This window comes from Aotus nancymaae, unplaced genomic scaffold (assembly GCF_030222135.1).
Source record: "Aotus nancymaae isolate 86718 unplaced genomic scaffold, 86718_ANA_hifiasm-v0.15.2.pri h1tg000041l, whole genome shotgun sequence".
Taxonomy (NCBI): domain Eukaryota; kingdom Metazoa; phylum Chordata; class Mammalia; order Primates; family Aotidae; genus Aotus; species Aotus nancymaae.
In genome coordinates, this window is record NW_026988455.1 from 28,841,726 (window position 1) to 28,856,518 (window position 14,793).

The 14,793-nt window shown below is 40.8% G+C and overlaps 1 protein-coding gene across 5 annotated transcripts in view; it reads right to left on the bottom strand.

The window, feature by feature from the left end:
- The window catches only part of NTRK2 (neurotrophic receptor tyrosine kinase 2), a 347,366-nt gene that overhangs the window by 271,647 nt on the left and 60,926 nt on the right, over positions 1 to 14,793 (bottom strand). For all 5 annotated transcript variants that reach the window (XM_021676039.2, XM_021676037.2, XM_021676041.2 and 2 more), the window contains exons 9-10: positions 5,917 to 5,952; positions 2,891 to 2,991 (exon numbers count right to left, since the gene is read on the bottom strand). In XM_021676039.2, the coding sequence (XP_021531714.2) occupies positions 2,891 to 2,991; positions 5,917 to 5,952 (137 nt within the window). The remainder of the gene's footprint in view (positions 1 to 2,890; positions 2,992 to 5,916; positions 5,953 to 14,793) is intronic.

Below are 14,793 nucleotides of genomic sequence, written 5' to 3' on the forward strand. Positions count from 1 at the left end.
TTTCTTTAAATTCTACAAAACACAATATTGCACCTCTCATACAGATTTTAGGAGCCTCAAGCAGTCATAATATACAAACTTACTGATCTTGCCTTCCAGCAACTATACTATAGATGGTTCAAATGTCATGGAGATATGCCAATCAGGTGCCTAAATTTATCATTTGTATTAAAAAAAAAACGGAAAACTAAAGTCAACATATAATTTTGTGTAATTGGGATACGTATACACCTACAGGCTTAATACATGCTGTTTAGATTTCTTACAGAAACAACTCTCTTACACAAAGAAATATTAAGTGGATTGGCATGAGAATTAAAAACTAAAATGATTGCATAAGGCAGGAAGCAAACACCATTCCCCAGTTGACTTACCATGGTATTTGTTCTTGCTATTTCAATGTACTGCGTATAGTCATCTATGGAAGCGTGTGTCTCTGCATGTATACGTGTGTGCATGGATATGGAGCATACCTCTATACTAGATATGCATAAAGTTTCAATTGCACTGCATCTGTTTATGCACCTCCCATTTTCACTCCCATGGCCTTGGTTCGAGTATACATCACATGTCTTTAATGCCCCACCAAACCCCTAATGGATCATTCTACTTCCAATCCCTCTGTCCTGTACTGCTCACTGCAAGTCTCATCAGTCCGCAAAATGTACTGGGTGCCTATTAGGTGTCAGGAGGTATTCTGAGGGCTTGAGGAAACAGCTGTGAAAAAAACTGACCTGGTTGCCCCTACTAAGAGTCTTACCGAAGAATCTAGAGAAGATAAAAAATACATCAAACAAACAGTTAAATGAGGCCATCCCAGAAAATGATAACTGCTCCAAAGAAAATGGAAGAGTACAATGATTGCTTGCTGGCCACCTAGCTGAAGCCGCATGATGGGCATCAGGAAGCAAATGAGAGAGAAGAACCACAAATGCAAAGAGCAGGCCTGGAGCACTGGAGAGAGCATGAAAAAGCCAGGTGGTGAGCAGTGAGAAGAGCTTGGGAAATGAAGTCAAAAAGCTGGGGAAAGACAAGGTCCCCCAGGGCTCATAGGCCACCATGAAAAGTTCAGCTTTCATATGAAAAGTTTTTTTTTAGAAGGAGCCTTGCTCTGTCGCCAGGCGCCAGGCTGGAGTGCAATGGTGTGATCTCAGCTCAGTGCAACCTCCGCCTCCCGGGTTCAAGCAATTTTCCTTCCAAAGCCTCCCGAGTAGCTGGGACTACAGGCGCACACCACCACTCCCAGCTAATTTTTGTATTTTAGTAGAGACGAGGTTTCACCATGTTGGCCAGTATGGTCTTGATCTCTTGACCTCGTGATCCACCCGCCTCGGCCTCCCAAAGTACGGGGATTACAGGTGTGAGCCACCATGCCCAGCCCCATATGAAAAGTTTTACTGCAATTGCAGTAAAAGGACTCTGAGCATTATAACAAAAAAAGTGATCTGATCTGTGCTTTACAAAGATTGCTCAGGCTGCTGTGTGGAGAAAGACCAGAAAACACAAGGGTGGGAGAGGGAGATTGGTTAGGAGGCTGTGTGGTCATGCAGGAAAGAACAACTGAGGCAAACTTTCTCTGTAAAAGGCCAGAAGTAAGTATTTTCCACTTTGCAGGCCATATGGTCTCTGCTGCAACCACTCCATCCACCATTGGAGCACAAGAGCAGCCACAGACAGTACGTAAATGAACGCGAGTTACTGTATTCCAGTAAAACTCTATTCATGGACAATAAAATTTTAATTTCACAAAACTTTCATGTGTTATGAAACATCATTCTTCTTTTGTTGTTTTAAGCCACTTAGAAGGTAGAAACCATTCTTAGCCTGCAAACCACAGGAAAATAGGTGGTGAGCTGGACTTGGCCCATGGGTCAAGTTTGCCAACTTCTGGGTTAGCCAGTGACCGTGGCAGTAGAGGTGAAGAGATATGGACATATTTGGGATTTATAAGGAGGCAGAGCTCACAGGAAGCGCTGTGTGCTTATGACAGCAAGGAAAAGAAAAACTGGATGAAGCTATTGGGTTCAGACAAGAGCAACTGACAGACCAGTCCCATCATAGACCCCTGGAATCTTGTGACTTCCCTCTTCAATGGCTCTTCACTGCATCATAAATCTACACACCTGAGACTCTGAGTCAAGACCTACAACCTGGCCACAATCTACAGCTCAAACCTGTCGTCCTGCACACGCCTTACCTTCCAATTAAGCGCCTTCACTGTGTTTTGCCATCTACAAGCTCCTGTTCACACACCCCCAAATGCCCTTCCCTTCCATTCCTGTATGTCCAAATCCCAACCCTCCTGCACAGGCCACGCAAAAAATCACTTGTTTCACAAAGATTCCTCTGAGTGTCCCAGCTGCAAGGAACAAAACACCTGCTCCTCCACTTCTATCTTTGTACTGCATTGCTCTGCTTCTATTTGTATTTGAGGTGCTAATATTCACTTGTAGGATCTCTGATGTATTCTAAACGATGAATCTTAATTTCATTAATATTATTGTATCCCCTCCACTGCCAGTCCCTTCCATAAGCTACTACATCTGGTGAGCAGTCAAACTTTTACTAAAAGTTTAAGGAGACAGGTATGAAGGTGTAGTCCATGAATTATAAAGCCGGTTTCCTGCTCTTCTAGTGATACCCTTCTAAAGCACAGATAATTGAAATAGCAGTCACTACATCTAAAAGTGGTGCACAAAAGCAGCAAATAAGTCAAAGGCCATACAACACCTGTATCACTTTTTTAAAGCATTTTTATTAATTCCTCCCACCTTTAACACCGTATTTACATATGAACAATAAAAATGTCTTATCAAAGCAGCTACATTCCTCTACATGGAAGCATCCAAAATGCTCAAAGCCAATTCAGACACCTGTTTATTCCACTCACCGAGAGATGTTCCCGACCGGTTTTATCAGTGACGTCTGTGGAAGGGATTTCATTACTTCTGTTCGTGGTGTCCCCGACGTCATTTGCTGCAGTTCCATAATCTTAAGTGGGAAAAAGGGGAATGAGAAAGAACATGAAGCTGTCGTTAGGCTGCCAACAAACACAAGGCCACAGTAAGAGCCAGAACAAAGCAAGACAAATCACAAAGATTCCAAACCCCCGACAGCCTGGCTGTGGAGGGACGTGACCAGGCTGCTGAGTTCAATCCACAGCTGAGCTGAGATTGCACAACGCCCACATTTTATTCAACCCAGAACTTTACATCATTGTCTTGTTAGTCAGCCCTAAACCTGGTTCAGGGATTTTTCTTTGCACATAAGCATATATCTGTTTATGGATGGCATATTTGAAACAAGCATGTCAGGGAATCGATCATCTAAGAGTCATAGACTTATAGACCTGGAAGGGTCTTTAGAGACAGAACACAATGGCCCATTTCACAGCTGAAGAATATCAGTGAAGGAAAGTTAAATGACTAGGAGAAGGCAAGAAGATGGCAGAACCCACATGTGACCCCAGACTTGAAATGAGCAACACAGATTCCCAGGGCAGGTGCAACTTATTTGTACCAAGGGCAGAGACATAAGAGAAGACGTGGAACAAGCATCATTATGAAACTTGGATCCACATGTAAACTTTTTTGAAGAGTTCTGAAGCGCCAATATCTCAGTTTCAGAATGATTAAAAGGTAGACCCGCACAATACTTAACATTGTTAACACTCTGTTCTCATTTCACCAAGTCACAAAGCAGCTGCTGCCTTCTGGATCAATTTTAGTCTACACGGGTCAGGATAGAAATAATGACTGATTTTTTTTTCAAGGGTAGTCAAAGTTTTTATTAGCAGTATCACATACAAAAGGTCTCAGAAAACTCTTGGCAAACTTATTGCAAACAATGTGGTTTATAATGTTTGTATTTTAATTCTCAATAGGTACACTGCCTTCAACCTCGTTAATACTGCCCCAGCTAAACTTCTCCAGGTAGAATCATCAGACTGGCCTTGGGGCAATCAATTTAAATTGTATTTTTATTAGCAAAGTATCCCTTTGTGAACAAAAAATAACAGAAAAAAAATTTATTTTCTATGTGTTTGCTGTTTCATTCTTAATGCCAAAACTACATTCTCACCATTTTCCTTTTGAATGTCTTAAAACTTACTGATTTTAAACACTAACAGATATCATTTATATGTCTAGTTTTCTCTCTTCATATTGTAGCCAACTACACCTGCAAAATTTAAATCATTAAAGTGTCTATAGTTTAATATCATGACATTTTGGCCCAAAGATCCAAAGCGAGATCTGAGGTAACAGGAAGATGACATTCTTAAAGTCTTTAAGTAACTGGAAAAGGGTCAAAAATATAATTTTAAGATGTAAAAACCACAATTCAAACTTATTTCTCTCTAAAACAATTTGAGGTATTCTTCCTTTAAACTGTATCAGGACAAATACAAACAAAAACAACACACAAATCATGTGGAAAAAAATCAACCAAACCACAGCTTGGAAGAAATGCTTAACATGCACAAGCAGGTAAAGACAATAGTTAAAATTAGCTCGAGTTAAATACACACGCATACAATAAACATTCAGGCAGGCTCATTTTATAGAAAAAAATATCAATCCCTACATAAATATAAAATTAAAGAACAGAACATTTTATAGAAAAATATATAAATATAATATTTTATTCAATCTTTTAATCATTCCTAAATTTCAAGCCAAGTCTTGAAATGTAGCCTGCCACATCCCCAAACAGTGGCTTCCTGGCTTGGAAATCTGTTAAACATGGGTTTTCATACCTAGGGAAACATCCTTGGCATTCGATCAAAACAGCAAAGGAAAGATGAGTTATTCCATCAAAAGCTAATATAGACCAGGTGTCTATAATCCCAGCATTTTGGGAGGCCAAGGCGGGCTGATCACCTGAGGTCAGGGATTTGAGACTAGCCTGGCCAACATGGTGAAACCCTGTCTCTACTAAAAATACAAAAATTAGCTGGGTGTGGTGGCAGGTGCCTGTAATCCCAGCTACTTGGGAGGCTGAGGCAGGAGAATCACTTGAACTCAGGAGGCAGAGGTTGCAGTGAGCAGAGATCGTGCCACTGTCCTTTGATTTCTTTCCTTTCACATTCCTGAGAAAATCTCATTTTTTTTTCCAAGGGGTTTAAGCCTATTCACCTCCAGGGAAGCTGACTTAAATTCTGGGGTGAATTTAGTTACTGAAAGGTTAATCCATTCCTCTTGTCAGTAGTAAGGGCAAGAATGGACTACGAACCAACCAATCAGGTCTTGAATTGGATACAAAGAGGGCTTGTCTCCTGTCTCTTGGGAAGTCCTCTTTCCTCTGGGACATCTTCAGAAGCACTTTCCTTTCTCCCATTCATGTGAATGGCAGCAGATCCCCCAACCCCAACACTCTCTTGTAACCATAAGGGGACCAGCCTTCAGTGAAGCTGGCATGGTGGGCAAAAAAAGTGTTGGATAAAGAGAACTTGAGTCCCTGATGACATGGTGAAGCTCTGCAAGCAAACCCTAAATCAAGCCCTGCCTTTGAGATTCTTGTCTGTGAGCCAAACGCCTTCATTATACAAGAAGCATCATTTTGAATTGGCTTTACTGTCATAGCCAGAAACTGATATACCTCCCTTTTCTTGGTAGCCATGGCTTTTAAACAGGTAATTAGTTCCCAATTAAGGAAATAATGATGTCTGTAACAGCCAATGGAATGGATTTACTACTTCCAAGAACAGAGTATAAGAGAGAAAATGCTATTTACAGGCACTGTAAATATCAAGGGAAAATGGCCATCAATATTGAATGATTTTTGAAATATTATTTTGGCCTATGTAATGCTTAAAGTGTATATTTAACTGAGCTTAGAAATCTTCTTTCAGCTGATTTATTCCACTACACACAAACATCTTGAGAAAAAATACCAAGTAGAAAATATGATAACTACCTTCATAAATTACATCAGGATAATTCGGGTTTGCACCTAAAAAGCAAAACAGAACAAAGATTTGTAAGTATGCATTTTGGAGTCAAAAACTACTAACCTATGCCAACTAAAATAAACTAAACATACATTGAAGTTTTGCAATTTAATAAACTGCTTTTACATGACAGGTAAACAAATCTTGAAGTTCTTGAGTTGTTTCTCATTAACTCTGTTCCCCTCCCCAGTTCTCCAACTTTCATTCCTCCAAAAAAAAAAAAAAAAACAAAAACCTGCAAATTGCTTTGAGAAACCTTCAGCAATCAATGAATTACCACCATTTTTCTTTTTTTTCGGTACTGTTTCTATTATATAATTGGCCATTTTCATTGCAGTTTTGGTATTTTTATTCCAGAGACAGATAATTTTCATACCACTTTTGTTATTTTCTAATGGTTTGAGGGTAACTGTCAAGTGCATAGCAGGGCCATTTGCATTCAGGAGCATATTGTTAACCACACTGTATAATGCTATCTAAAGCATAATTTTAGACTCCACCTAGTCTTCAGGGGAGTTCTTAAGGCTGAAGAAACCTTTTTTTCATGCCCAAACACAACAAAGAAAAATAAAATGTACTTCCTCTATTGAAATCTTTGACATATAGAACTTAATGATCTTCACATTACCCCAGAACCTAAAGTACAATAAAATAAAAATGGGATGTCAGAGAGAAAAATGAAAGTTATCAATTTAATTGGGGGGATGGCTCTGTAGTCACCAAGATGATCAGAATATTCTGCTTTAAGGTATTTCTGTGAGACCTGCCAAAAACATTTTTTTTAGCTCAGCATCAACAAAAGCTGGTAACAAAAACATTTGCTACTTATTCTCCAATCAGCGCTAACTGGATCTCTACATGAAAGTCTACTTGGAAATAAAATTAAATTTTGTTTTAACATTTAAGTGATTGCAAAATGAATTTCCAAAGCTATTTCCTATGCTTTTAGTCCTCACTTGCCATGTGAGACAGTAAAACTTGTAAACCATAAAGCTTACTCAGTTTTCATTTCACTTCTGAACCCTTAGCAGGAAAATGCCATTAAAGTAAAGTGAAATGAGCCAATTTTCTGTTCATGCATTCCCCAGAGAATAATCAAGGTCAGTCCAAATAAAGAACCAAATAAAAGTGGCCCCGATGTTCAAATTAGAATTCTAACGCATGTTAACTAGAAAAATATCTATTTTAGCAGGGAAAAAAATGAAATGAATGGCTGTGTACTTCCATCCAGGAATGCTACATACTGCTGTATAGTGTATGCTTTGCACAACTCTAGGGGGCGCCTTTCATATTGTAGTCCATGTGAAATTATGCCATGCACATCCTGTGCATGGGTACAGCCACATGTGATGGGAAATTGTGCAGTGCACTCCCTGTGCAGCCACATGTGATAGCACTGTAGCAATGTAGCAAAATCTGATTCCAGTAAATTTCAATATTTTGAAGAGTTTTATTATCCCAAATACCATTTCAAAGTAATTTTGAGTTACTATATGTGAATATGTCTTGTCATGATTGTTTGTAACTGTTATAACACTCAGAGAAGAGTCTTGAAGGCTGCCCTGCAGTTTGAGGGGTAACTCAATGAATAAAGCAGCAACAAGAAGTTCCAGTGGCTACACTCCTGATGTCACTTGCAGGGGACTCAGTTGTCCTCTGAAGTCCTTTCCCTTTACAAAAGCCCTAGACCAAGTGGTGTCCCCCTTCACCATGGGAACTCACTACCCCTGCTGAAGGAAAGATTCTATAAGCACAAGAGAGCAAGTCATCCTTCAAACTGCTCAGTAATCCATTATTTAGAAGATATTCGTCCTTCTTCCCAATGTGCCTCTCAACACAGTCTGAGATTTTCAAATCCAGCCTTCCACATCATCATAACTGTATATTTGCCTTGCAGGAAGATGGAACCTACTCTATCTCACAATTCACAGGTCACTGACTTAGTTTATAATTTTTAAATATTTGGATATAAGTGTGTGGGTCTTCATTTGCAGTAGGGTGGCCAACCATCCCAGACTGCCAGGGACTAAGGGGATTCCTCAGACAATGGGCTTACAAATTTAAAAACTGAGACTGTCCCAGCCAAATCCTTTCCATCTGCCCAGGACTGAGGGCTTTTTCTGGCTGTAGGGCTTTCACTGCTTACCCTGGGAGGAGTTGGTCATTGATTTGTTCTCAGGCCCTCACGAACCCCCACATACATGAGAGAAGAGCCTGTAGTCACCATCACTTTTACACCTACCATTCCATAAGAAAGTGCAAAGACTGAGGGTTCAGAGCTAGATTTATCTCAGCCACACATTTAAAGGGCCTCAGTGACTATGAATGACATCCAGGTTTAATATGCCACGTTGCAGAACGGGAACACCCAAACACACTACCCACACAAAGCCCCTAGGAAGATCCAAGAACATCAAACCTATTCACTGTAACAAATGTCAGGTATGGAAAAATGGGATTTGGGGTTCAATTGTAAATAAAGACATTAGCCCATAATCTAAAAAGTAGGTCAGGGCCGGGAGTGGTGACTCACACCTGTAATCCCAGCACTTTGAGAGGCCGAGGCAGGCAGATCACCTTAGCTCAGGAGTTCAAGACCAGGCTGGGCAACATGGTGAAATCCCATCTCTGCTAAAAATACAGAAATTAGCCAGGCGTGGTGGTGCCTGCCTGTAGTCCCAGCTACTCTGGAGGCTAAGCCCCGAGAATCGTTTGAACCCTGGAGGCAGTGGTTACAGTAAGCTGAGATCATACCACTGCACTCCAGCCTGGGCAACAAAGTGAGACTTTGATTCAAAAATAAATACATTAATTAATTTAATTTAATTAGATAAAAAAATAGGTCAGTGTCTATCTAGACTTATGATTCATATCAGTGGATGCCTTTCCTACCAAGTTCACCAGCAAATCTCTTAGGCCGTATCTAAACTTTGTGGAAAGCACTATTTTTTCCTAACTTAATTCTCCCAGATGAATGACAAGTACTGTCACTTTACTTTTGTCCATTGTAGCCAAATTTAGTGTAAGATTACGAAACTCTTGGAAAGACAACATGAGAAAAACTATAACAGAGTTGTTTTTATTTCTCCCAAGCATACTGCACTATGTCTGACAAGGGTCTACCCACCACAACAAATAAACTCCTCTCAGTATACAAAGGTTTAGGAAGACTGGCACATAGGAGGATGCACAGACCTAATGTTTATGAAAAGCAAGGGTCACATTACTCCAGCTGACCCCAGCTCATCAAGTATTTCACTTCTAACAACTTCCTAGTTTAGCAAAACCGTCCATGATATTTACATTCCAACAGTAAGGTCATTACTACCATCATTTTAAATGCAGACAGAAAAAAACATACCACTTCCTTTTTAGACTTCTGGCAATGGTCATTTTTGAAAATGTCTTGCATTTTTAAGTCTAATTTCTAAATGGTACCTTCATTACCTACTGTTGCACACTGTTATATGCTAAAGTTAGGAACCCCTGTTGGGGATATGCAGGACTAAAAGGTCACTGAGGAAAGACAAACACTAGCTACGGGGGAAAAAAATCCAAGGAAAAGAGAATGCATGAAAGACAAATAAGCTGTATCTGAATTGAGCCATGCCCTGAAAATGAGGTTTGGAAAGGGTTATTATGATTCCTTGGGTGCTATCCTAGTAGCACTCATCAAATCAGAAATCTCAGATTTAGGTAGGGAGAGGCAGCATCAAGCCCTACAGCTTCATGTTGGGAGTTGGCGGAATAAAATAATGATATCCAGGAACTCTGTTCAACCCACTGGAGTTCCAAATAAGCAGGAGACTGTCTGACCCCCACAGCTCACTGGGGTATAAAAGCTGCAACTCCTCCCCAGCTAAAATAGGTTGAGGGCCGAGTACCAATGTGTGCTCATCTGATGGCCAAATGCTGTTTTCTGAAAACTGTGTTGAGCATCCTAAGGTGCCATACTCCCCTTCACTTTGTTCTTGACCTAAGGAATGTTGTCAAGAATTACAGGAAGGGAGCAGCCAGTCCACGGTGCAGCCTGAAGTGCCCCAAGTGGGCTACTGAGGATGGAGAGAGAGGGATGAGGGGAGGGCTGAAAGATTGCCTATTGGATACCATGCTCACCACCTGGGTGACAGGTTCAGTCATATCCCAAACCTCAGCATCACATAATAGACCCATGTAACAAATCTGCACATGCACCCTCCGATTCCAAAATTCAAGTTGAAAAAATAATAAAAGAACAGTAACGACTCTATCACAGCCACAGCCGCACTCCTGACAGCTTCCAGGGAGCCAGTGAGGTCTGCAGTAACAAGAGACTGCAGACCTCACTGGCTGCAGATGAGCCCTGAGGGCATTTGGGCTTCCAGGCATCAAAGATGGAATCACTTTCTTCTTTCCCCAACAGCATCAAACCCAAACACTGCACCATCCTCCTAATTCCACGCAAAATCACCTCAAATAGGGCTTTTTTATTTCCATCTTTTAAACTCACTTATAGCTCATGAATAATCTTATGACTTTATGTAAATCTTGATGAGAGAGAAAACATCTTTACGACATTTCAACTGTTAAGACTCTACAATTAAAGGAAAAACACGTTTGTAGGATAAAAAAAATAAATTGTGGGAAGAGAAGTAGCCTGACAGTAGGGTTCATTTTCCATTCTGCTAACAAGATAAAAAATAATGGGGAGGCCAGGAAGACACATCTGTTTCCTTCCTTTAAACTTTTAGTCTCCCTCTAGTGCTCTACCAAAAAAAAAAGAAAGAGAAAAAAAAGAAAAGACTTTTCTATCCATTCTATTTGCAGACTCTATTTAATGTGATCATGTGATCTTGAAAAATATTTCAAAGAATTCCATATGATAAGTCAGTTACAAAAGATTTGTTCTATTCAAATAAACTGTCCTTGCTTTGTCGACAGTGTTTTCTCACAAACGGGGGGATCAGCCTTTTGATTTTCAGGTTCTCCTCTTCTCTTTTGGAAGGGCAGGCTGAACTTAAGGCCTGAAATTGGCATTGCAGTATCTGGGTTTCCTTTCTGGCTGAGCAACTCATTTGCTACACAGCACTGGGAGTCTCCACTTTTTCTGTAAAAATGGAGTCTTCTATAAGATAGGAGAGGATAATAGCATTGGCTCTGGCAACTCCTCAGGAGCTTTGGGAAGCATAATTAACTAACATTAGTACTCTTGAGATATAAGGAGCTATTTAAGTACAAATCTTAATTATCATTATTCTGAATCTATGGCCAAATCATTCTCTTCTCAGTTATTTAAGGCAGAAAAGCAGACGCAACTTTCTCTCCTTCACTTCCAGGACAAGAAACAGGTCCTGAGAAAAGACCAAAGGAACAAATAGTATAAAGCCAGGAGAGCTTTATTTAATGCATAACATTTGGAGAAATTTCCTCTCCCCTCATTCTTTAGACTAAGTACACCAAATCTAAATCCACTAGTGTGGGGCATTCTAAGTGCCGCAGAGAGCTCTAGTTCATCCAGACGTCATGAATCTTTCGATAAAACAGCACGGAAGGAGAAGCTGTGGGAAAAGCTCTTCCAATATTTATAGTTTGTTCCTGACGCGCACTTCGCATCAGAGACAAGAGCTCCCGAATTAGGAAGCGCAAGTCACTAACTCCCACTGCTTGTGTGAATGAGCATTCTTGAGCTGTGACATTCTTCCTGAATGAGTGGGCCATGGAGACAGTCTTTATGCATTGCCTAAAGAATGGTAAGCTTTAAAACAAGGGTATTTTATCACCTGGTGCTCTAGTTAGGTTTGTCCCAAGCCAAAGGATTAAATCATTTCGGTAATGATTCTGATAACAGAATCTACTTTTCATCAGCATGGAGTTCACATTTATAGAAATATATGGCCTTGGGCTATCTGATCAGAAAATGCTAACAAAGGCTCCAGGTTTCTTCCTCCTAACAAATCATAAGTTATCTCTCTGCCATAAATTTCTGCCTCAAATTCTACTTAAAAAGAAACCTTCATCACTTCTAATCTCCACTCAGTCTCCATGTACACTTTCTGGTTCATGAAGAGACTTTTATACGTAGGATTGAATTTCAATGACAGACATAGAGTGGATCAATTTCATCTTAGACAAGTCTTTCTTTTTGGCCAGTAAGCTAAATAGGATACATGAGAACCTTTGAAGAATTCTCAGATAACCCCACCCCATGTGCGTGTATGTGCCTGCAACTCCTACTTTTTATTCACTCTACTTTTTATTCACTGTCCCAAGCATTTTTAAGCCACATATTGAATTCATTGGACTTTATGCCAAAACCAGTTAGAAGGCATCTCTGTGCACCATCTCTTCTATATTTTTATTGTTATTACTATTTGATATCCTCAGGGAGAGTCAGCAAGGTCATCTTGATGGATGCCTGACCAGTTCTTCCAGTGGCTCCTCCAGCTTCTGCAGGGCATCCTCGCTACGCAAAGTATGATCCATGAACCAGCAGTACCAGTCTCATTGGGGGGCTTGTTAGAAGTACATTACTTAGGCCCGTTTTCAAATCCATTGAATCATAATCTTCATTTTAACAGAGTCCCCAGGAGTTTGGTATGTGCATTAAAGTTCAAGAAGCCTTGATTTACAATTCATTGGGAAGTTTTACCAGAGTCAAAAGGTCTCACTGGGTATGAGGATGATAATTTTTATTTTTATTTCTTTTTATTTTTTTAGACACGGGGTCTCACTTTCTTGCCCAGGCTGGCCTGGAACTCCCAGCCTCAAAGGATCCTCATGCTTTGGCCTCCCAAAATGCTGCAATTGCAAGTGTGAGCCACTGCACCCAGCAGAAAACGATAATTTTTCAATGAAACAAAAAGTAATAGCTAGATACCCAATATTGGAGTCAAGGTATCTTTGTCCATAGCCACAAAAAAGGAGATAGGCCAGGAGATTGGTTTTGCCCCAATGGCACATCTCTGGGCCACTTCCAAAAGGAGAAGGGGTAAAAGAGCTTAGACAGCAGAAAGATCTTACATTGATCCACCCTCTGAAAGGTGGATCAAATTTTTGACTTAAGTTTCTTCTTAAAGGACTGCATTAGCCTGTTCTCATGCTGCTAATGAAGACATACCCAGGACTGGGTAATTTATAAAGGAAAGAAGTTTAACTGACTCATAGTTCCACCTGGCTGGGGAGGCCTCACAGTCATGGCAGGAAGTGAAAGGGAAGCAAGACATGTCTTACATGGCAACAGGCAAGAAAGAGTGTGTGCAGGGGAACTTCCCTTTATCAAACCATAAGATCTTGTGAGAATTATTCACTATCACAAGAACAGCACAGGAAAGTCTGACCCATAATTCAATTACTTTCCACTAGGCCCCTCCCACCACACGTGGAAATCATGGGAGCTACAATTCAAGATTCAGGTGGGGACACAGCAAATCATATCAAGGGCCAAGTCTAGAAAGCTCAGGTAGTAAAATGAAAGTCTCAAGGTCCTTTTTCTGGGCAAGCCCATGCTTCTGGTTAAGGAAGGGCAAAGTTAGTGTGAGATAAAAGCATTTCTGGGTAGAAAGTTTCTCCCTAATGGCTACAGGACATAAACATAAACAAATAAAGGGGGCATGTTTGCCTTCTTTATCGTATACTCAGTGCCTACCTAAGAAGAGGATAACATGGAGCACCTGCCTATCATGTGTCAGGTACTGCCTCAGGCACTTCAGATATGCTTAGCCTCATGGGAACCTTCTAAGCTGAGGCTGACACATGACATGCAGGTGCTCAATGTTAGCCTCTCCTTAGGTAGACACAGAGATGCCCTCTACTTAGGGCTAGAATCCTACACTTTACAGAGAGGGAAATCCACACTTCACACTCAGAGGTGTTAAGAAAATTGCTCAAAGTCACATAGATTGTGGAGGATGGAACTCTGGTCTGTGACTCAGATCTGAGTTCGAAGCCCAAACCCTTCCCACTACACCAAAGCTACCCTTGAAATAACATGGAGAGTGGAGACTATGCGTAGGATTCCAAGTTCAAACATCGGATCTGAATGAGTCATTTGAATTGAGAGCAAGTGACAGTTTATCTCATTAGAAGTAAAATCTTAGAGGTTCCACCTATTCCACTTAACATTCTCTGTTCATTGGCTTCCACAAGAAAGAAGACTTAAAGAGGTGTCTTTGTTCTTCATCGCTTGTAATTTCTGCATACCTTCAGCTGGGTCCTGCCTAATATCAAGGCAGGGCCATTGCTGGGAATGAGAAACTGATCTCTTACAGCCAGGATAAAAGCAACCTCAAGGAGGAACAGGGGGCAGGATAAGCGGCCAAGTGTTTCTCCACCTTTTATATTTTCTAGGTGAGTACGGTGTCTTCTGACATATGGGCAAGAGATTGTGTTTTATTCCCACCGTCCTGCATCTCGCCCCTGCCACCTTCTTAAGAGTAGGGTCTACGTTGTCTCAAGTGTTATAACTCACTGCAAGGGGTAGCCCAGGACCCTCTGTTTCTCATACTTCCAAAGACAGTTGGCACATTGTTCAAAATCCCTAGATTCCAGCATAACGGGATGTTAAATGAGACTCTTCCTGCCTCAGTAACTGATACCAAAGTGGATGTGAGGCACTCAGAGGCAAAAATCACAAAAGAACTGGCTGAGAACTGGATCCATGTCCCTAGAAATGTCTGATTCACGTTGAGAGTGTAAGAGATCCTTGGAAGGAGAGAACAAGGAAAAATTTATAAAGAAGTTTCTTTGTGGAAGTGCTGCTCTGACACCGCCCTACCAAAGGGCTTCCACAGAACCACTCCGTGAGCTTGAACAATGTTCCCTGCAAATGGATGGCTCAAAGGACAAGGCCTGACCCTTGCCAGAGA